At 49.0% G+C, this 22,594-nt stretch overlaps 1 protein-coding gene across 1 annotated transcript in view; it reads left to right on the top strand.

Annotated features, from left to right (window-relative positions):
* NDUFB5 (NADH:ubiquinone oxidoreductase subunit B5) overlaps window positions 1-22,594 on the top strand; it is a 79,486-nt gene that overhangs the window by 10,130 nt on the left and 46,762 nt on the right. The window contains exons 2-3 of the mRNA XM_086944368.1: window positions 20,554-20,639; window positions 21,989-22,055. Coding sequence (XP_086800494.1) covers window positions 20,554-20,639; window positions 21,989-22,055 — 153 coding nt within the window. The remainder of the gene's footprint in view (window positions 1-20,553; window positions 20,640-21,988; window positions 22,056-22,594) is intronic.

Below are 22,594 nucleotides of genomic sequence, written 5' to 3'. Positions count from 1 at the left end.
AGGATGAGGGGGTGAGGATGTGAAGGCGCGTTTGGCAGTGTATGTTTTAACGCTCGGAATATCATAATGAACCCAGACATGACAGTCTCCAGCCAACAGCTGTAAATAGTTAGTCAAGATACATTGGTAGGAAGGGGTGTGGGTGAGTGAGGTCAGCTATAGCATACTATTGTAGAGACAACTGGTGTTAATTTGGTTCAAGGGATGAGAGTACTAGTGTCTGAAGCATAGCAGGAGAGCACAGCAGTCAAGATGGTCAACCGGACTAACTGCTTATGGTCTGTTTGGAAGGTGAGTAATAGCGGTGAATTTAATCCTTTGTGCCGTGTTTACGGGAGAAAGAGGGATGATGCAATGAACACGTTATTTGTGAGGTGGAAAGTTGTTGGAAAAGTCGCAAGGTGGTAACCACGAGTGTACATTTAATCTAAAAGTGGTGGGCTAATGATGTGTTGAACCTTAGGGCCGGCGCTGTGTGGGTTGGTAAAAGAGTTGTCATGCAGATGGAGAATTTCAAGCACATATTAAAGAACCGGTACAGGCATCTATGTACAATACATTTCCAGGTGGTAAAACCAGGTTTCCAGAGCGGACGAACAATTTGTCATAATGCGAGCCGAGTGACAGTGGCGGTGGAACCATGGCGGTGGCAGCATTTTTGTAATGATGGTCACAATTGGAAGTTAACGGTGGTGAGGTTAACCAACAAACAAATACACACAACGTTCAATCTACCTGCAAGGTAACAATTCTGTGATTTAAGTTTCAGAAGTCACAATCGCAAGCTAATGGTGGTGAGATTAAACATACGGGCAACCATATACAGCGGTCAATGTTGCCGCAATTAACGGTATTGTGCCTTAAGCATAGGATGCAGTGATTCTACCCAGTGATGGTGAGCTGCGCGAGGGACGCAAACCGCGTGGAGTCTTACCGGGGGAGGGGGGGGGCTTGGAGGAGGGAGACAATCAGAGCAGATCGCCGGGGTTATTCTTGGCGGCTCCGGTTATTTTGTGTGCCGATGAGAATCTAGGCGCAGTTGTGCATGCACAAGGCTATTCCTGAGGATGAAGGAAAGGGTTAGCCTTAGTGTTTGAAAAGACGAGTGATGTGACCGTTGCGGCGGTGTTACGCGGAAGGAAGTTAGACGCGTTAGACGGAAGGAAGAGAGGGGAGGGGGAGGAGAAATGCGACACGGCGGGAAGGGGAGGGGGCGGAGCGGGTAAACAAAGACGGACGTGCACGCGCACGCGCTTTTAAGGTCAATGCGCATGCGCATAAGCTCAATGTGCATGCGCATTGACCTTAAAAGTCACGGGCACTGCAAGGAATCGCCACGATTCCTTGCAGTGTGGATAAAGAGTGGATAAGTCGCAATACTCTCGCTTGCTCGATGCGCATGCGCATCGACAGGCGAGACCTAAAAATAATGTTAATGGGAAATGCACCATTGTACATTATGAATCTTCTATTAGTTAAATCTTGGTTGGTGCAGTGGAGAATAGTGACTTGTGTATGTTTAGTACTACAAGGTCCAAATCTGTGACAGAAAGCACTGTGAGATGTAAGTCATTATTATTTATTAATGAGTACCATTGAGTTGGGTAACAATAAACATCTCTTATTCAGCGCCAAGATACCCATCTGGGTAACGTGTGCTTTACAAATACATGTTATGTTATTTTAAACTTGCAATACACACAGTACAAGATAAGCTGCAACAGAATGTGCAAAAAGGTTTAAGGTAAGTGTTTTTCCAAAATATAGATTTTTAGGTCTCTCCTAGCGTTGCAGCGCATGCGCGCTGAACCCTCGCTCTGCAAGACCTCTTGTGATCAAGGAGATCTCAGAAGGGGACTTAAAGCCCTCCCATCATTTTCATTGGGTCGCATCAGCGTTTATGCTAAACGCTGGCTTCTCATTGAAAATGATGCTTCTAAGTTACCACCCTGTCTCCCTTTTGGACGGCCAATCCGGATTGGGTTGTCTACTTGCCGGTTTGTCGTGACTGACTTTCTTATCTGTAGGGGGCGTGTATGTTTGAGTTCGTCTGTGCCTTGTGTCTAGGGGGCGTGTAGTGACGCATCATGTTTCCGTGGGCACTGGCGAGGTGCTCGTCACCCTCGACAACATGCACCTGACATGATTTCCAACGTGTGCTGGAACCGCAATGGCAGCCTCATCTGCACGCTGTACAAAAACAAGAAGGTGCGGGTGACTATTTATTTTCATGGGCGCCCATCTCCCGTTCTCTCCGTGGTTCCACCCTGCCTGTACGTGCGCGCGACAGTGCATTGTGCTCCGGAAAGCCATCTTTCTTTCTGCCGCAGACAGCTGTGTCTGCGTATCTCGGACTCTGGTATCCAGGCGAGTGGCTGCCACCGAAGCACGTTCTCCTCTGTGCCTGAGAGCCCATATTGGAGCAGTCGTTGAAGGGTACAGTGTGTCTTTAGCCCTCTTCAAACTATTTGGGCATTATGAAGAAGCTGTAGTATTGTGTGTTTGTGTACGCGTGTGTGTAAGTGTCTTTATTTCCGTTTGCCGCGTGTGTATGCATGTACGTAATTGTGTGCGTGTATGTTGTGCATGTGTATATAGGTGCATGTATGTTGATTCCCGTGTGTAGTTTTTGTGTCTGCGTAGTTGTGTGTGAGTGGCTGTTACACCTCAGCACAATAATTGTGGAAAAGGGAACAGTCCTGTCAGCTTAGTGTGTTTAAGTTCCGCCTTGTACAGTGAGTTAATTAACCCTGATACTTTAATTTTTGGAGGGAAGTGTTAAAGGAGCTGTATGACGAAATCGACAAAGTAGTTCTTATGAATACATCGGCAGTAATAAGGACTGCACAATGCCCCTTCGTTTCATGGCTTCTGATTCAGTTTTGAGACCCATTGTGACTTTATTCAGTATGTGACGCTTTGAAACCAGACGACAGGGAAGTTGCGCTTTCCTTTTTAGATTGGGCCTGCCAGGCAGCACAAGTTGTCTGGGTGCCAAGGACGAGTTTTGAGTTTATCAAGAACTTATACTGGCGGTTTTAAATGGCTCTGAAAGATGGGTTTAAAGTCGGGTAAAGCGAGAGAGGTGCGGCTGACCCCTGGTGTCTCAGCAGCCAGTCACTAGAGCTGCTATAGAGAACAGGCAGTGTTACTGCCTTGTAGATTTATCTAGCACAAACCTGGTCCAATGGCCGGATAGCGCTTTACAACAGAACCATACTACCCTAGATTGTTTATGGGCACATGGCCATTATGTTATTTGCCCAGAATCACAAGTTGTTACGCCACGTCTGGGACTCAAACCTGGCTCCCCATGTTCAAAGCTCAGCCTCTCTGACCACTAAGCCACATCTGCAGAGCACAGCATCTGGAGCAGAGCCGTGACCCTGTGTGGCCCTTGTATGTCCCAATTCTGCCACTCATAGGCGAGGGGCTTTCTGAAGGATGCCTGTCTGCATGAATGGGGGGGGAGGGGGGGTTCTGGAGAATGGGGGGACGGTACTGCGTGGCTGGGCCTTTTCCCCATGTCTGGCCTTTGAAACCTGCCAGGACGTCTTTATCTGTGTCACTGTCCTAATGGCTCCCTCTTGTGTCCATCCTTCTGCCCAGGGCATTGTGTGTGTTTGTGTGTCTGCCGCTCATGTGTGCTGTGTACCACAATCCATATCCTGGCTTGTCCCACACAGGTGTCGCGCCAGAGCCTCCTGTAGGTGATGTTGATGCTTGGTGTTTTGCTTCTGTGTGTGTTTGTGTGTCTCCGCTCATGTGTACCACTCTTCATATCCCCGCTTGTCCCACACAGGTGTCACGCTGGAACCTCCTGTAAGTGTTCTGGTGACGGGCCCTGACTCACGGGCTCCTCACCCAGGGATACAGGTAACACGTTTTACAAAAGAAAACAAAACAAAAAAACTGTCATTTACAATGTCAATAGCTCAAAATAATGTCAGTGCAAGACCTATTGCATTGTAAATGCTTGTTTTGAAGGCTGTACATAGTGCAGTTTTTTTTCATAACTGTCTTTTAAAAGTACACACTTACCAGCAAGGCTGGCATCTCCCGTACAATACCCCTCAAAAAGAATGAATGTGTGTTATCGGGAAGAATTTATTTTGGGTAACGGTCTTTTAAAAGCACACACTTCACATCTGGTTGCTCCCTTACAAATCCTCTCAAAAAGAATAAATGTGTGTCACCAGGAGGCTTTGAGTGATTCCATCAATTAATGCCACTACCAGCTTCAAGGCGCCCTTTACATTTGCGGAATGACTAGTTATGTACATTTACACTTCTTTCACAGCACAGGAGGCTCCCTGAATAATACTTAAGCTGAAGCATTTCAGCTTTCGGAATCAACTGTTCCGGGACGGTTGACTTTTGACAAAAAGTAGGGAAACCCTTATCCAGTCTAACAGTGATTATAGCTGTTAAGAACTCCGCAACAATTGTAGATTGAAGAAATTTCTTTATTAGTAAACCAACACAGGTTCCAGGCGCGGAGCGTAAACTCAACAGCTGCTCATGGCGTCACCAGCTGACAACTGAACTCAACTGACAGCTGGTGATGTCATGCCAGTACGGTGTCCTCGCGGGGACAACATGTCATTACAACGCTGTCCCTAAGTGGACATAAAAGCTATACTTAACACATCATCCCCCGAAGGGTGTGGAGAGGAAAAGGTAATGACCATAACGAAAACAGGGGATGGAAACAAAACATGGCTTAATCACAAACATAGTCACTGAGTTTCACAGGTGGCAACAACCTCCTACCACATCTGCTAGTAGCCCCTTGTTGTAGCTGATGGCATCTCGGGGTTGCGGGTAATAACCTCGCCGATCTACTAGTACCTGTGCTGGTGGTAGTGGCTGGCGCGTTTTTGGTTGAGGTAGAATCAGTTGTGTTTTGTGTACTGACTCTTGAGTCGTAAGGTTCGTGGTCTGACTCACACTCTGAAGAGTCCGAAAATGCTGGGTTGAGTTTGGAGGTGTGCGTCTGTTCACTCCTCGACTCTTCCATCTTCGTTGTGTTGTCCCCTCAAGCTTGAGGTGGTTTGTACACTGAAAGGGCGGAGAAGTGCCAAACCCTTCCATTGCTCAACAGAGCAGAATTACAATACACCTCTTTAACAGTAAGGGGCGGGTGTACTTATCCTGCCCTTCCCTATGTGCCCGCTCCTCTTCACCTTTACCATATCTCCCGCTGATAGCTGCACAGGTTTACACTTGTGTTTAACATCGTACCTGGTTTTTAGGTCTCGCCTGTCGATGCGCATGCGCATCGAGCAAGGCGAGAGTATTGGCACTTATCCACTCTTTATCCACACTGCAAGGAATCGTGGCGATTCCTTGCAGTGCACGAGAAATTTAAGCTCAATGCGCATGCGCATTGAGCTTAAATGCGCGTGCACATGCCCCCAGCCGCCTGCCTTGCCTACTCTCTCTCACAGCCTCCCCCAGCTCCGTCCCCTCACTACTTGATTGCACGGCCGCTAGGCCGTGCCTCCCCTACTCTCCTCCCCCCTCCTCCTCTCCTCCCCTGCCTGCCTGCCGCTAGCCTTGCCTACTCTCTCTCACAGCCTCCCCCAGCTCCGCCCCCTCACTACTTGATTGCACGGCCGCTAGGCCGTGCCTCCCCTACTCTCCTCCCCCCTCCTCCTCTCCTACCCTGCCTGCCTGCCGCTAGGCCGTGCCTCCCCTACTCTCCTCCCCCCTCCTCCTCCTACTCTCCTCCCCTGCCTGCCTGCCGTGTCGCACCTCTCCCCTCTCCGCCCCCTCCCCTGCCCGCCGTGTTACGGTGAAAGGCTTGTTTTCATTTTACTTTTAAGTCAACCGCCGGTTTATGTGCGCTGCCTCTCGGGTTGTTTCGAAAGCGTTTCTGTTTTTATTATTTCATATTTTTAAAGCGAGAAACCAGCAAATATGGTGTTTATAAACGTAAATGTTTCCTTATTCTTCTATTTTTTTATTTATCCGTGGACAGTTACAAGTTGATTAAAGTGAAGCTTTTACAAGGGCATACGAAGGACATCTGGACTTTGCGGGCACCCGGCAGAAATGTGCATTTTAGTTAAAAAAATTACCGCTGTAAGAAACGCCCATCTGTAAAAACTGTGTCCAGCGTTGGAGACACAAGGTCAACTTTAGTCTACACAACACTGTGCATTTAAAATAACAGAAAAGAAAAGAAGGGCCAGTGGAAACTGTCAGCGACGTGTCATTTAAAGCAGCTTTGGCATTAAGATGTCCGCCCTCATTCTAAGCACCGACCGTGGTAGCACCAGCAGATACGACAACAGAAACAGAGGCATTCGCTGCCGCGCCAAAGATCACACGGTTTGGCAAAGCGGAGAAAACACGAGGACCGAACCGAAGAACTAGACAATGTAAGCCTCACCCTCACTCACTATCAGCCCCTCACCCTCAACCCCTCACCCTCACTCACCCTCACTCACCCTCAACCCCTCACCCTCACTCACCCTCACTCACCCTCACCCTCACTCACCCTCACTCACCCTCAACACCTCACCCTCACCCTCACTCACCCTCAACACCTCACCCTCACTCACCCTCAACCCCTAACCCTCACTCACCCTCACTCACCCTCAACCCCTCACCCTCAACCCCTCACCCTCACTCACCCTCACCCTCACTCACCCTCACTCACCCTCAACCCCTCACCCTCACTCACCCTCAACCCCTCACCCTCACTCACCCTCAACACCTCACCCTCACTCACCCTCAAACTCAACATACATACATACATACATACCCTCACTCACCCTCACTCACCCTCAACCACTCACCCTCACTCACCCTCAACCCCTCACCCTCACTCACCCTCACAAACCCTCAACACCTCACCCTCACCCTCACTCACCCTCACAAACCCTCAACACCTCACCCTCACCCTCACTCACCCTCACCCTCACTCACCCTCACCCTCACTCACCCTCACCCTCACTCACCCTCACTCACCCTCAACCACTCACCCTCACTCACCCTCACCCTCACTCACCCTCACTCACCCTCACTCACCCTCACTCACCCTCACCCTCACTCACCCTCACCCTCACTCACCCTCACTCTCACTCATCCTCACTCACCCTCACCCACCCTCAACCCCTCACCCTCACTCACCCTCACCCACCCTCAACCCCTCACCCTAACTCACCCTCACTCACCCTCAACCCCTCACCCTCACTCACCCTCAACCCCTCACCCACACTCACCCCCACTCACCCTCACTCACACTCACACTCACCCACCCTCACTCACCCTCACCCTCACTCACCCTCACTCACCCTCACTCACCCTCACCCTCACTCACCCTCACTCACCCTCACCCTCACTCACCCTCAACCCCTCACCCTCACTCACCCTCAACCCCTCACCCTCACTCACCCTCAACCCCTCACCCTCAACCCCTCACTCACCCTCACTCACCCTCACCACCTCAGCCTCACCCTCACTCACCCTCAACCACTCACCCTCACTCACCCTCAACCCCTCACCCTCACTCACCCTCACTCACCCTCAACACCTCACCCTCACTCACCCTCACCCTCACTCACCCGCACTCACCCTCACCCTCACTCACCCTCACCCTCACCCACCCTCACTCACCCTCACTCACCCTCAACCACTCACCCTCACTCACCCTCACCCTCACCCTCACTCACCCTCACCCTCACTCACCCTCACCCTCACTCACCCTCACTCACCCTCACCCTCACTCACCCTCACCCTCACTCACCCTCACTCACCCTCACTCTCACTCATCCTCACTCACCCTCACCCACCCTCAACCCCTCACCCTCACTCACCCTCACCCACCCTCAACCCCTCACCCTAACTCACCCTCACTCACCCTCACTCACCCTCAACCCCTCACCCTCACTCACCCTCACTCACCCTCAACCCCTCACCCTCACTCACCCTCACCCACACTCACCCACACTCACCCCCACTCACCCTCACTCACACTCACACTCACCCACCCTCACTCACTCACCCTCACTCACCCTCACTCACCCTCACCCACCCTCACTCACCCTCACCCTCAACCCCTCACCTCACTCACCCTCAACCCCTCACCCACCCTCAACCCCTCACCCTCCCTCACCCTCAACCCCTCCCCCTCAACCCCTCACTCACCCTCACTCACCCTCAACACCTCAGCCTCACCCTCACTCACCCTCAAACACTCACCCTCAACCTCATGCTAAAGATTTACAAAAAAAAGCCATAAACAATTCTAAAAGCACTAACTCTAATGCTGCGAGACCTATTGCATTTCTAATGCTTGTTACAATGTGTTATGCTTGTCCTACTCTTTTCCTGACTTGTTCAGCTGACCAGTGCACTCTCTTAGCTGCTAGAGCCCACCCCACGTTGTCTTGGGTTAGAGGTGTCCTACCATGCATGAGCGCAAATGGACTGTGCCAGTGGAGTCACATGGTGTGACTCTATGCCCACAAGGTCCTAAGGATCTCTCTTTTCCAGTTTAGACTGTTGCTGTTTGATAGCTGTATGATACCCTTGAGAACCCTGTTGAACCGTTCCACTGCTCTATTACCTGACAGGTGATACACTGATGTAGTTTTGTGCTCTATTTGATTTCTGGAAACATAAGCTTTGAAGGCGTCTGATAGGAACTGTGGCCCATTGTCACTAACAATTATTTTGGGTAATCTTCCCGTATGAACACACCGTCTAAGAACTCTACCACAGTTTTTGAATCTGCTCTGGTGGTAAATTTGAGTTCTGGCCACTTTGTAAAATGGTCTATAGCAACGATTATGTACTACTGAACTCCAAGGTCTTGTATAGGTCCCATTATGTCTACCCCCACTCTTTCCCAAGGCATTGCGGGGCATGTGAGGGGGTTAAGGGGTGGTCTGAGGGTTACCTGGCTCTTGTCTGACTGTAGGCATATTTTGCATTCTCTGACCATCCTTTCAACATCAATACTTACACCAGGCCACCAGTAGTTTTCCTTCACTCTGTTCTTAGATGTAAAATTTTCCTTCTAAGAGTGATGGGGGGAATAACTCTCCCACCTCTCAAAAGTAATCCATTCTCGTGGGACAGTTAATTTCTTACTTCATAAAAATGTCTCTGAGTCTGTCGGGTTCTTTTTGTTTGTCCATCCATCTGTTAGCATCTTGATTACATGACGTATGTCAACGTCCTTTTATTGCTCATCTAGCCACTCCTTCTTTGAAATTCCTTGGAAGCATTCTTCGAGACTGGCTATGCAACACTCTTCAATTTCATTCGATGTTTCCGTTTCTGCAGTTTCCACTGGCATTCTGCTCGGATAATCTGCTATGTTTTTCACTCCCGGAACGTAATGGATTTCATAGTTGTAATCGAAGAGGCGCATGGACAAACGTGCTAATCTAGGCGATGCATTGTACAGGCCTTTCGTCGTGAACACCTTGGTGAGGGGTTTGTGGTCGGTGCAAAGTGTGACTTTGTTCCCCCACACAAAGCTCCTAAAGTGATCCAATGCCCATACGCATGCCAATGCTTCCTGTTCGATGACCGAGAATCTTTCCTCGGTTGGGGTCAAGGATCGTGATGCAAATGCAATCGTAAAATCTGCTCCTTTGTTATCTTTCTGTGTGAGGACCGCTCCAAGTCCCTTTGCACTTGCATCTGTGGTGATGGTATTGTTGAGCAAAGGGTCAAATCCTTGCAAGGGCATTGCGCTGCATAGTTCTTTTTTTAATTTCTCGAATACATGTTGGCAGGAATCATTCCACTCAAATTTTCTTTTCATTTTTATCTGTTGTCGCAAATCATAGGTCTTACTTGAAAAATTTCTTATGAATTTGGCGTAGAACTCCACCAACCCTAGGAAAGATCTCATTTCCTCCTTGTTTCTGGGTACTGGAGAGTTCTTTATAGCATCAAAGTAGGTCCTTCTTTGGGCTTATTCCATTACCATTGATTTCGTGTCCCAGGTAATTCACTGAATCTTGTTCGAATTTGCACTTGTTGTACTCTGCAGTGAGTCCCTTTGCTTCCAAAATTCCCAGTATCTGTCTTATCTTGCCATCGTGTTCGTCTTTGGTCTTTCCCATCACCAGGATGTCTTGGAATATCAATATGCCTGGAACTCCTCTGAAAATATCACTCATGAGTCTTTGGAACATCGCTGCCGCAGATGCTAGTCTGAATAGCACCCTTGTAAATTGGAAACACCCAAAGGGTGTGATAAAGGCAGTGAGGTTCCTGCTGTCACGATGTAGTGGCACCTGGTGGTATGCCGACTTTAAGTCTATAGTCGAAAACCATTTGCCCCCTTTAGTCGTTGCCAGCATTTCACTTATCTTGGGAAGTGGAAAACGTTCTACGACTATGTTTCTGTTCAGGTCGTGCAGGTCCACACATAACCTAATTTTGCCGTTGGGGCGTTTAGCTACGAGTAATGGCGCAACCCACTCACTAGCTTCTACCTGTTCAATGATTCCTTCCTTCAATAGTTTTTCTAATTGTGATTGGACCTCATCCTTGATCGCAAACGGGAGGTTCCTTGCTTTGTGCACGACAGGTATGGCATGTGGCTTTACTATGATCCTGTTCTGGTATCCCTTCAAAGCTCCAATCTTTCCATTGAATACTTTAGGGTACATATCCAACATGGTCTTGTTGTAGTCGTCTATTCCTTGTATAACTAGGACAGGGTCATCTGTGCTGGGGTCAAGGATGATGCCCAGGTCGCCCTGATCCATCCATCCTAGCACTGATGGTCCTACAGCTGCTACGTATAGTTTCCCGTTTGATTCCCTTCCCTTGTAAGTGAATTTGAGCTTCCTAAATCCACAAACATTGATGGGTTCACCTGTGAAAGACTTAATTGCTATGTCTGCCTTATCTAGATGGTCTCCAATCTGTGGTGAGAATTTTTCTTTCCACATTTTTAGGTCTCGCTGAACCAACGCACATGCATTGTTCTGCTAGAGTATTGTAGGCAAAACAAACTCTTGAAACCAGCGAGGATTGTCCCCAATGCATGTGAGGTACTCAAGCACAACGCTTCCCCAGCGCGCGCTTGGCCTCACTTCTCAATCACACCCCATATGGTGTTCCCTTCCACTCGCTCGCACATCAAAGGCTGCTCCTCCCCCGCCAGTGCGCTCCCTCCCCCCCCCCCCACAGCAATGCCAAGAGCTTTTTTTGTTGTATTGCAGCGCAGCGCTAATGCTTGTTTTATTTACGATCATGTAGGGTGACCCTAAATCTGCGACAATGCTGATTCCAACACCACCTATTGTCATTTCGCAGACTGGTTTCCTTTTCTTAGTGGTCTTGCTTGTGCTGACCTCGTTCACTTGTTGATCCTCTATGCTGAGTACGCACATTCTAACTTCTTCTTCACCTATATGTCCTGTTAGTAGTCACCTTCATCGTTGACAATTTTGACGGAATGTGTGTTTCTTCTTCGGCATGCTTTTTGAAAATGCCCAATGACTCTGCAGAACGTGCATTTCACTCCTCTTGCGGGACATTTTATGTCATCTGCCCAGTGTGATATGTCGCCACATCTATAATAACGTCTCCTTACACTGTTTGTTTGTTTGTTGTACACTGGTTTTGTTGTTCTGTTACCCCATGTTTGTTTAGGTGTGTGCTTGTCTTGCATTACTATGTTGACTGTCTCATTCTCCTTCTTCACACTGCATTCTGCAATTACTGCCTTTGCGCATTGGCCAGTTAATTCCGCTTTTCTAGCAATGTCTATTATATTTTGGAGTGGATACTCTCCTTTGGCCCATAAATTGTCCTGTATGTTCGCATTAGATCCTTGCATTACAATCTGGTCCCTGATTAACTCGTCATGCAAATCGCCAAATCTACAGTTCAATGTCATGTACATGTCATAACAACGGTGTCCCTAAGTGGACATAAAAGCTATGCTTAACAATAGCCAACTCATCAGAATCAGGAAAGATGAAAAAAATCCTCTGGTTAGTGCAGTGGTTGTAAGAATATTTTCCGGTCCTTGAGGTTTTCCTTCAAGCTGTCATTGCTCTAGATCATCTTGGTGGTCTGTTCATTAGTGATAGCCCACTCCTCCACCTCTCTCAGACAATTATTTCAAATATGGCCCTTCAGGCTGAGACTTCTTTTTATGTATTAATAAAAAGGTTTTAGCTAGTGCATTTTGCTTCTGTAGGCACCAGCGTGACTGCATTTTTCATCTTATTTTTGGTAGGAGAAAAGGGATATTTCTCGTTGGCAGGGTTTTTTTTTTTTTACTTGGAGCTCAGTGCACTGGACACATCTGTCAGTGGCCCAGTCCTACAATATTCCTACCTACTGGCAGTTCCTTAGCAAGTGACAAATGCCCACTGCAGGTGTATTACATGATATGGTACTGCATTAGTCAAGTTAAGTCTTGAATCCGTAGGGACCATGCAGCCCTGTGGCGAAATTGGTTATGAGTTATATGGAGAATCTTTCTCAGGGGTTTCATTTGACAGAGTGATGTTTTGATCTCTGCTCCCACTTGCTGATTCATGCTGAGCTTGTCGTCCTTTACCACTCTGCGGCATCTCCTACCACACTAAAAGCAAGTGTTAACTAGAAGGTATGCTAGGCCAGTTCGTGAGCTATTCAGTTTTACTGTTTTCCATCCATGCTTGAATCCTGGTGAGGCAGCTCAACCCCATTAGTTTGATCAGCCTTTTACTTTAAGTTAGAGACCCATTTCGTCCTTGTGGTAATGGAAGATTAGGGGGACGGAGCAGTAGTGCTCCATCAATGTATAATATACATGTTAAACGAGTAGCAGTAACAGTGGTCCTTGTGGTACTCTGCATGTGACCTAATGTGCAGTGGAGCTGAAGTGACACATGCGTTGACTCAAGCACTTTTCATTAAAGTTCAGGGTGGTGCTTTGTGTAATTTCAGTTTTCTGCACCTAAACATTATTACACATCTATTTCCATGTACAACATTTTTGGACATGCAACTCTAAAGAAAAGCTTTCAGATAAATTCCAATTTCTATTAGCCGTTTAAATGCTATAGAAGTCTGCCATACCTCTATTGTTTCCATAATGGAACAGTGTATGCACGCAGGCGCCTGGATAAGTTGGCACCAAAAAAATAAAGACATTTAAAAGAGATGTATTCTCGTTTTCATTCATCATGCTCCCTTGGTCACTTTTAAGCTTTTTGGATCATTGCCCCTCTTCTGTTTCATTTTCATTACTATACTCTGTTGTCCCAATGCACCCTTCCATTGTTATGTTTTTTGCAGGCTACTTCGTTGTTACTACTTTGCCTGGCCTAGTTTGGCAAAGTGTCAAGGACTGGCTAACTGATAGTTTGATGGGTTTTTGTGTTAACACAGCTTAAGGGGCCAATGCTGGGCCCCAGACGTTGGCCGACACAAGGAGCAGGGCAAGGAGGTGAGAAGGGGGCCCTCGCAACACCCGCGGCCTCGATCCTGCGGCGGGCCCCGCCGAGGACGGCGCTAAGCACCAGCGGCGGTAGCAGGAGCTGGAATCGCCGATAACTGAGGCCCAGGCTTTGGGGCCTAACACCGGAGCAGGGAGGCGAGTCCGGGTGCGGAGCCACGGAGACGCCGGTGAAGGGCCTTCCAGACCAGGGAGACAAGCGATCGCTCCGGCCCCCAGACACAGGCGGACACGCGAAACGGAGTAAGGAGGTGATAGGAGAGCCCTGGCGACGCCCGCGGCCTCCACATAGCGGCAGACCCCACCGAAGAGGGAGCCAAATAGCAGGTGCAGTGACCACAGGCCTCCAACACAGGGCGACCACGCCAGCCCCGACCCCTGAACCTGTTGGGGCCGTGCACCAAACCGGAAGCCAGTTGCGGGACACAAGAAAGCCCCGTCGCCCACAGATAAGCGACCAGGAGGGGGGAGCACCCACGAACTTTAGCCCGCGGCTGCCAGGCCTCGTTGGAGCACACCGGGGATAACCGGAGGGCCCCCCTGGAATCCAGAGCCGAGGGTTGGAGGCTGTCGGCGGACAGCAGTAGAGCAGCGTGACCCCGGGGGGGTCGGAAGAGTGCGAGATCTACTCAGCGACCCGACAGCAGGGTGTGGGGGTCCGCGCTACCCCTTGGAGACATTGACAAATAGACACTCCACTGAGCGGGCCCGTGTGCTCACACCATGGCGAGAAACAGGAGGCAAGGCGGCCGCACTATACCAGAGATGTTGGCAAAGGGACACAGCAAAGGCGAGAAGAGCCCATCAGGAACACCACCGGCCACGGTCCCGTCCGAACGGGTAGAAGAGAGCGCCCCGATCACCAAGGCCTTTATGGAATCCCTCTTCCAGTCGCTATGAGATGATATCCAGACCCTTCGGCAGGACATGGCAAGCGAGCACCGGGAACTGCGGCGAGACGTGGACGGCCTGGGAGAAAGAGTAGCGGCGGTCGAGGACCGGGAGCAGTCCCGGGGTGAGGAGGTGGCTCATCTACAACAGGAGGTGCTGCGACTACAGGAGCAACACCTAGACTTGCAGGCCCACGTGGAAGACCTTGAAAACCGCTCTCAAAGAAATAATATAAGGGTCCGAGGCGTGCCATCCAAAGCGGAAGGGATAAATATCACGGCCTACCTACAGAGCCTCTTTCGAGACATCCTGGGAGAGCCCGCGGACTTTCCCGTTCACATTGACAGGGCACACAGAGTGGGCCCGGTACGCCGACCGTCCGCTCCACCTCCAGATATAATGGCGTTCCTCCCCGACTTCCCGCGGAAGGAACGCATCATGCAGGAAGCACGCCGGAAACAACCGCTTCAATACCAAGGGCACCCAGTGGCGCTATTTCACGACCTTTCGACGATCACCTTGCAGAAACGAAGATCATTCAAGGTGGCCACAACCTTTCTGAAGGACAAAGGAATCCAGTACTCTTGGGGCCACCCCTTCCGCCTTGTCTTCAGATGAATTGGAGTCCCACAATAACTACCCTCCCTGGAGGACACTTGTGCGCTCTTGGGAATAGACCTAGCAGACGACTCTGCAAGCAATTCGGGCGGGGACGACTCGTCGCAGAAGAGGTCCTCCCGATCAGCAGGAGCGGGCTGGCAACGAGTACGACGACGGAGAACGCCTAAAGCTGCCCACAAGCCAGACCCAGCCTTGGTGGCACGTGAGCGGGAAGCCGCCATCCAGGAAGTCTCCAGAGACACTGCAGCCTCGGAACATGAACTCTCCTTGAACTAGATGCAAAGGGGGGGGGGATTTTTTCCTTCCTATAGCCTTCTTCTCTACCGGGTCTGCGGGGGGCTGACCAGGGGGCTGCGAAGGTCGCCAGTGCCACGTTTCCCAATACTGACCTGATCTATGGGCCTCCACGAACTTGTGATCGGTTCAGGACAATATTGTTTGTTGCGAATTGCTAGTTGGGGTTAGGGAGGGAATCGTGTGGGAGTTGGCGAGCTTTGAGGTTGGGGGCCAGGGGGCGATCCGGGAAGGGTGGGAGGGAGAGGGGTGGGTGGGGGCCCTCCTTGTCCAAGGTACTTTTTTCTTTTGAAGTTCTGCGTACTGCCACGCAAGAAGCGCCGCATAGCACGGGCCCGACTACCCACTTAAGATGTCCCGTCCACTGAAATTTTTTTTTTCCCCCTCAATGTGAGAGGGCTCAACAACCCAAATAAGCGCAGGGCGATACTCTCCGTCCTGGAACATACGGCAGCTGATATATGCCTCCTACAGGAGACTCATTTGCTGCCAAAGGATCATCACCGCCTTAAATCTCGGTCCTTCCCCCTGCAATGTTTCTCCTCGGCGGCTAAGAAGGTGGCAGGAGTAGCGATCTTAGTATCCAAATCCTTTCAGGGACAGGCCCTACAGAAGGAAGCAGAGCTTAAAGGCAGGCTGCTGGTACACCGCTTTATGGTTGGGGGACACACATTATTAGTGGGTTCCATTTACGCACCTAATGAGGGGCAGGAGAAATTCCTTCACACAGCACTAGAGACAGCCACAGCTAACACGCACCCACACTTGCTCCTGGGAGGAGATCTCAACATAGTGTTCCACAACACAGCAGATCGCATTAACCAATGTTATGGGCAAGTAGGGGCACTTTCTAGGGCAGGGCATACTCATTTCTCAGACCTGGCTGACCTACGGAGACAATTTCATCCACAAGCCACATCGTACACCCACTACTCAGCAGCACATAAGTCATACGCGAGGCTTGATTATTTTCTATGCTCCCTGCAGCTAGTCCTCCGTGCACAAGTGGTGGACATCCTCCCGACCTCCCTGTCGGATCACTCCCCGATCCTGGCATCTTTCCTCTTCCCGAGTATACCCGGTCCGCAACGGCATTGGTGCTTACGAGACACTCTGCTCCAGAGCCCTACCATAGTGGAACAGATTGGGACCGCCATCACCCAATTTCTCACTCAATCCCAATAAGGATACTACTAAGGCCACCCAATGGACCGCACTCAAGGCAGTCCTCCGGGGAGAATTCATCTTTATAGCTTCGGCTAATAACAGAGAACGCGCTCTGAAAAGAGCAGAAATAGCCCAACGTGTCACAGAGCTAGAGCAGATGCACCAGCGCACGGGAGCGGCACGGGCATGGCACCAACTCTGCACAGAGAGGAAAATGCTGGCAGCCCTAGACCAGGACGTGGCAGAATATGCCCCCATACGTCTCCGACATGCTTACTATACCGGGGAAGATCGATGCGGGAAGCTTTTGGCGAGTAAACTACTTGAGCAACGCCAAAGGCAGGGCGTTTGCACTATTAGGTCCAGTCACGGTGAACAGATCACGGATGATGCGGCCATTGCTGCGACATTCGGAGACTTCTACGCCGACCTATATGCAGCAGACACACTTGACATGCTAGCAAGCCAGGCATATCTGGGGAGTGCGCCCCTCCCGTTCCTAAACGAGGCGCAAGCAGAGTTCCTCGATCGGCCTATTGGGCTGGATGAGGTGATATCGGCGATATCCCGCCTCAAACTAGGGAAATCGCCAGGCCCGGATGGCTACTCAGCGGCCTACTACAAAACCTTCTGCCACCAGGTGGCACCGATTCTACGAGACCTCTTCAACACCTTTGACCAACCAGGTGCAATCCCTGCAGACCTGTTGGAAGCGGTGATATTGGTTATACCAAAACCGGGCCGTGACCACACCCGGTGTAGCTCCTACAGACCGATCTCCCTTCTAAATATTGATCTTAAGCTCTATACTGGAATTCTGGCGAACAGATTGGCATCATACATGCAGCAGTTAGTGGAACCTGACCAGGCGGGCTTCATCCCCCAACGACAGACCAGCGACACTACCAAACGAGTCCTTCATCTCATAGAGGCAGGGTCTCGGACGAGGCCAGGCTGCATGTTGCTCACCATCGACGCCGAGAAGGCCTTCTATAGGCTACACTGGCCCTATCTAGAACTCGTGCTGCGGCGATTCGGTATAGGGGAGACTCTCTGCAACCGCATTTTGAATTGCTATCGCCAGCCTAACGCTACGGTTCGGGTTATCGGACACACCTCCCCGCATTTTCCAATAGGCAGGGGCACCAGACAAGGGTGTCCTCTTTCCCCAATTATGTTTGCGCTCTACATGGAGCCGTTAGCGCAGCGGATCAGGCAGCATGACCTCATCAAACGGATTAAATTCGGAGGAGACATACACTAGATTAGCTTGTATGCAGATGACATTCTGCTCTCCCTGACAGAACCGATGCAATCCCTGTGGGCCCTCTTTATTGAGCTCCATACCTTCGCGACCGCATCCGGGTTTAAAATTAATATAGAGAAATCAGAGGCCCTGAACCTATCTTTGTCAGCGGAGGTGCTCGCAGAAGCCAAGGGTGAGTTTGATCTGAAATGGTCCGATTCCACGATCCCATACCTGGGAGTCCTATTAGCCCCGACCTTGCAGGCTACCGCAGACGCCAACTATACCAGGCTCCACTCCCGCCTCAATGTGGACCTCAGGAGATGGAAGCGACACTCGCTCTCCTGGCTGGGGCGGATTGCTGCCGTCAAGATGACCCTGCTGCCGCAATTCCTTTACGTGTTCCAGACCCTCCCGCTGCGCCCCCCAAGGGATTGGCTCCAACGAGTGCAGTCCAATTTGCCATGTTTCGTCTGGAACTGTCGCCGTCCGCGCTTCAAACATGCGATTGCAATAATCCCCCCCCCCCCGAATACGGCTGGGTAGGGGTACCTTATCTTACTTTATATTACCAAGCAACGCAACTACGCACCCTGGTGGAATGGCACCAACTAGAGTCAGGTAAGAATTGGCTCTTTCAGGACCAGGCAGTGGCTGCCAGACCCCTCCAGGGAATCCCGTTCTTGCCTCGTTGCCATAGGCCCCCCAACCTATACGCGTCACAAATCACAAGCACAGTCCTAGAGGTGTGGGACAAGGTGGCGGTCAAACATTACCTTACTTCATTCCCCTCCCCGATGACCCCGCTCTTCGATAACCCAGATTTTTCCCCAGGTCTGGACCCTAAGGCATTTGCAGCCTGGAGGCGCACGCCCTGCAGGGACCTGGGGCACCTGTTCGACCTAAACGGGGTCCTTCCCTTTCAGAAAATGACGGAGGACTATGGCATATCAGAAGCGGATCTCCTGCCCTATCTGCAAGCGCGACACTGGGCCTTACAGCTAACGATCAGACCGGACGCACAACGCTTTCTCAACCCATACGAAAAGTGGTTATTGACGCGCACCTCAGATAAGAAACTGATTTCAGATCTATACCAACAACTCCTCCTCACCAATAAATACACATACAACGCAGGGAGGGTCAGGTGGGAGAGAGACTTGGGGAGACAATTTACACATAAAGAATGGGGAGGCATATACCACAGGGCCAGGCACTCGGCCTATCACACCGGTCTCACCGAGACCTTGATCAAGGTGGCCACCTACTGGTACCACACACCAGAACGCTTACACCACTGGGATCCCCCCGTCAGTGACCGTTGCTGGAGGGCCTGTGGAGAACTTGACACGTTAGAACACTTGTTATGGAGTTGTGACCGCCTGCAACCCTACTGGAATTCCATCCTGGATGAGATAGACTCCCATTTAGACACTCAACTTCCCAGATTCCTAGCCTATGTTCTACTCGGGCTTCCCAACACACTAATCTACCCCTTAAAATCCAGGAGGGGAAGACTCCTAGCGATAGCACTAGGGGCAGCTGTCCAGAACATTGTGGTGCATTGGAGGACCATGCAGCCACCCCCACACTCCGGCTGGTTACATAGATTGTGGATGATACTAGGGATGGAGAAGTTATCACTGGCAAAGGCGGGAGGAGGAGAAGAGTTTGCTGCACTTTGGCGGACGTTTCTGACCCTACTCATGGGAGAATTCAGGGAACTAAGCTGTCCTGCGCTTATTACGTCTAGCAGACACCCCAATTGAAGAACCCAAAGCTCAGCCGCGCAAGCGAAAGACCAAAACTGAGGTTTAACATGCATCCTCACACCTGGGACCGAGGGCTGTCTTACCACACTTTGTTTTTCTTTCTTCTTGCTTTACTTAAATGGACAAGGAGGGGGTAAAGGGGGGGACAGGGAGGGGGGGGGGGGGAATTCGAGACCTATATTGCCCGCTGCTGGAACCCTGTCCAATAGACACTGATCATATTTCTACTGCCTTACACTTAATGGGGGTTCCTTGCAAGTGGCTCAGCACTGATGTACCGAATGACGAATGTGGTCTCTTTGTTTTTCCTGTTTTGGTGAAAATAATAAAAGATTTAAACCATAAAACCTAGTGAAAAAGATTTCCGAAAAAAAGAAAACACGTTAATTCATTAATGTTTTAATTCTAGAGTATCCCTAAATTGACTAATTATTTGTCAGTGAAATACCTCCAGGTGCAAAATCCACATAACGCGTCTCTTCCTAAATCTGCCAATTTTAATAGTATGGTTGCACAGTACTGTATGGCTAACGCCGATTGTCACAGTACTGTATGGCTAACGCCGATTGTGTTCTGTTCATTAGTGCACAGTTACTTATAGCAGATATCCTGACCCTGGCAGGATACTGAACTGCAGTCTGGGCAAAGGAACTATACAGAAGAGGAAAATAGCCATATTTTAAGGTGTTTTCGGAATACAGAGGTTCATCAAAATCGTTATGAACTGATGGAGGATCATTGCAGTTTGGCGGCCATGTAAGACCAGCATTGACAAAGCTAGTAGGTCTCGCCTATGCAACAGCTACTGGCTTTGCCCGTGTCTTTTAGCCATGTTGTACAGATTGTTAAGCTATCCGTGGACAGTCGTGGTAAAAGGAATGTTCTCTTAAAAAGATGTATGTTTTCAATGCACTCCAGTGGAAAGTCTATGATTCTGTCTACTACCCATGTGAACGTTTTCCTGTGCCAGAAGGATATTTGTCTTGTTTTTTTTTGTAAATAACTTTGATCGGTGAGAAACCTTTTTAGTGCCAGCTTTGTGACCTTTTCCATGTGCAACATAAATAGTAGGGCCACACGATTTCATTGCCTAACGATCTTGGCTTTGTTTTTTTTATATTTTCCAGTTCCAATTCGACATGAGAGTCATGGGAAGAGACTGTTTGTCGTAAAAGCTGCTCAATTCTACGACACAAGATTTCTAAATTTGCTGGTATGTGTTACATTTTTTTTTTTGGTATACCCAATTTTCTTGGTAGTTATTATATTCCAATTTTAGTTGTCGTGGGCTTAAAACATATATTTACTTTCATTATTGATTTAAAAAAATGTATATTTAAGTATGCACTTGGATTATGTAAAGGATTTGCCAATTTAAGCCTTAAAAATGCATCTGCTTTGCATTGAGGAAGATGTTTTTACTCCCATCGGTGTATTGTTTTTTGTCTGCCCCCCACCTCTAAATACTAATGAATTGTTCATTTTACCCATCCCCATTACATATGCAGGAGCTAAACCGCTCCACATCTAAATTGGTACATTCTGGGAATAACACATAGCTCTGAGCATTTGGTCAAACTCCTGAAGTAAGGAAAATACTTCTCTGTTTGAATGTCTATAGCCATATCTGCTGTTTGTCCATCATTCATATTGTTTTTTTTAGAACTGGGCAACTATATAAATTCAGCATCCCATGGAAGTTAGTATATTAAAGTAGAAGGGCATTTTTGGAGGACAAGACAATATTGCAGTGCACTACAAGCTTTTTAGTGACAACCCCCCCCCCCCACGGGGGGGGGGGGGGGAATAATTAGGCCCCCCCCTTAGAATTTTTCACAATTATGGGGGTGGAGGTTTTGAAGAATATTTGGTGTCCCTTCCCTTTTGACACCTTTTTCCAGCCAGGAGATAAAAGTCAAAAGAAGCTAGTGATGGCCCATTACAGAGCGGCTTGCTGCCACTCATGTTTTTCCACTGACAACTAAGCAGTTATCAGCATAATGATTCTTTTGGCTACAGCCTGCCCCCACCTCCTCCGCCCGGCTTGAAGCCCCATAGGGACCCCTCTCCCCAGTTTGAGGACCCTTGCAATATTGCTTATGGGAGGGGTCCATCACTTATCTGCCAAACATTAGACACGGACCATGTTGCATTGATCTGACAATTGCTAATCTAGACTTCTTTTCTGAGGTTTCAGAGAGCCTATGTGAAATAGATTCATGTTCTGTGAGCGACACGATGACAACAATATTCTGTCATATTTAAATATTTTAGACCGACCGTGCTGTTCTAACATCTCGTTTAGTGTGGATAGTTATTCTCTTCATAATGGCATTGTTTATCCTGGGTACAAGAAGTTTATTAAAAACCCTTTATAATTGAGACATAATTTCTTGACTGCTCAAATTGTTAGGTGAAAGAGGTTACTGTGTTAGGCTACCAACCACATTTAAACAAGTTACTTTTATTTCAATGGCGTGAAAGTAGGCGCACTGTTTATATTACTAGAAGTGAATTGCGTCTAACTTATACATATGGCTTTTTTTTATTTTGGGCCAATAGAAATACTACATTTTGTTGACTGGAATACCAACAGCCGTATTGTTAACCTACATCAATGTCTTCATTGGTAAGTATTCTATACTTTTTTTGTGTGCAGTTGTTACCATTTTTCTTTAGAAACAAATATCAAGCAGGTATTCAATCTGAGCCCTCAAATAAAAAAAAATCTTATGTATTGGCATCTCCCAGCCCCTCCTGCGAGGTTCCCTGATACATATTAAACGTTTCCAACACAGCAGCCTACTTCCCTGAATCAACTTAAAGTGCCTTTGTCACTTCTATAGCTAGGCATTCACCTGGGACACTCAAAAGCATCATATATAATCTTAACAGAGGGAGATATGTTTGATGTTCATGATTTAACTGAACCTTTGACACAGGATGGAGAGCAGCTGACATGTACTATTGACTCATTCCTCGTCTTTATCCCAGCTGGACTTAAGTACGCTGAAGTCTTGTCCCTGCTCTGTTCCAAGGGCTTTATATAGATGTATTTCCATGTGGTGAATTCTCCCTCATGCCAGTAATATCTGTAAGACTGTTTATTTGTGAGGCGCCCTATGTGAGGGTATGTGTTCCAGGAACTGGTGGTAGCCCCTGGTCCTC

This window comes from Lissotriton vulgaris, chromosome 11 (assembly GCF_964263255.1).
Source record: "Lissotriton vulgaris chromosome 11, aLisVul1.2, whole genome shotgun sequence".
NCBI classification, from domain to species: Eukaryota; Metazoa; Chordata; class Amphibia; order Caudata; family Salamandridae; genus Lissotriton; species Lissotriton vulgaris.
Note: the sequence above shows the minus strand (reverse complement) of the source record. Positions and strands in the feature narration are given on the sequence as shown.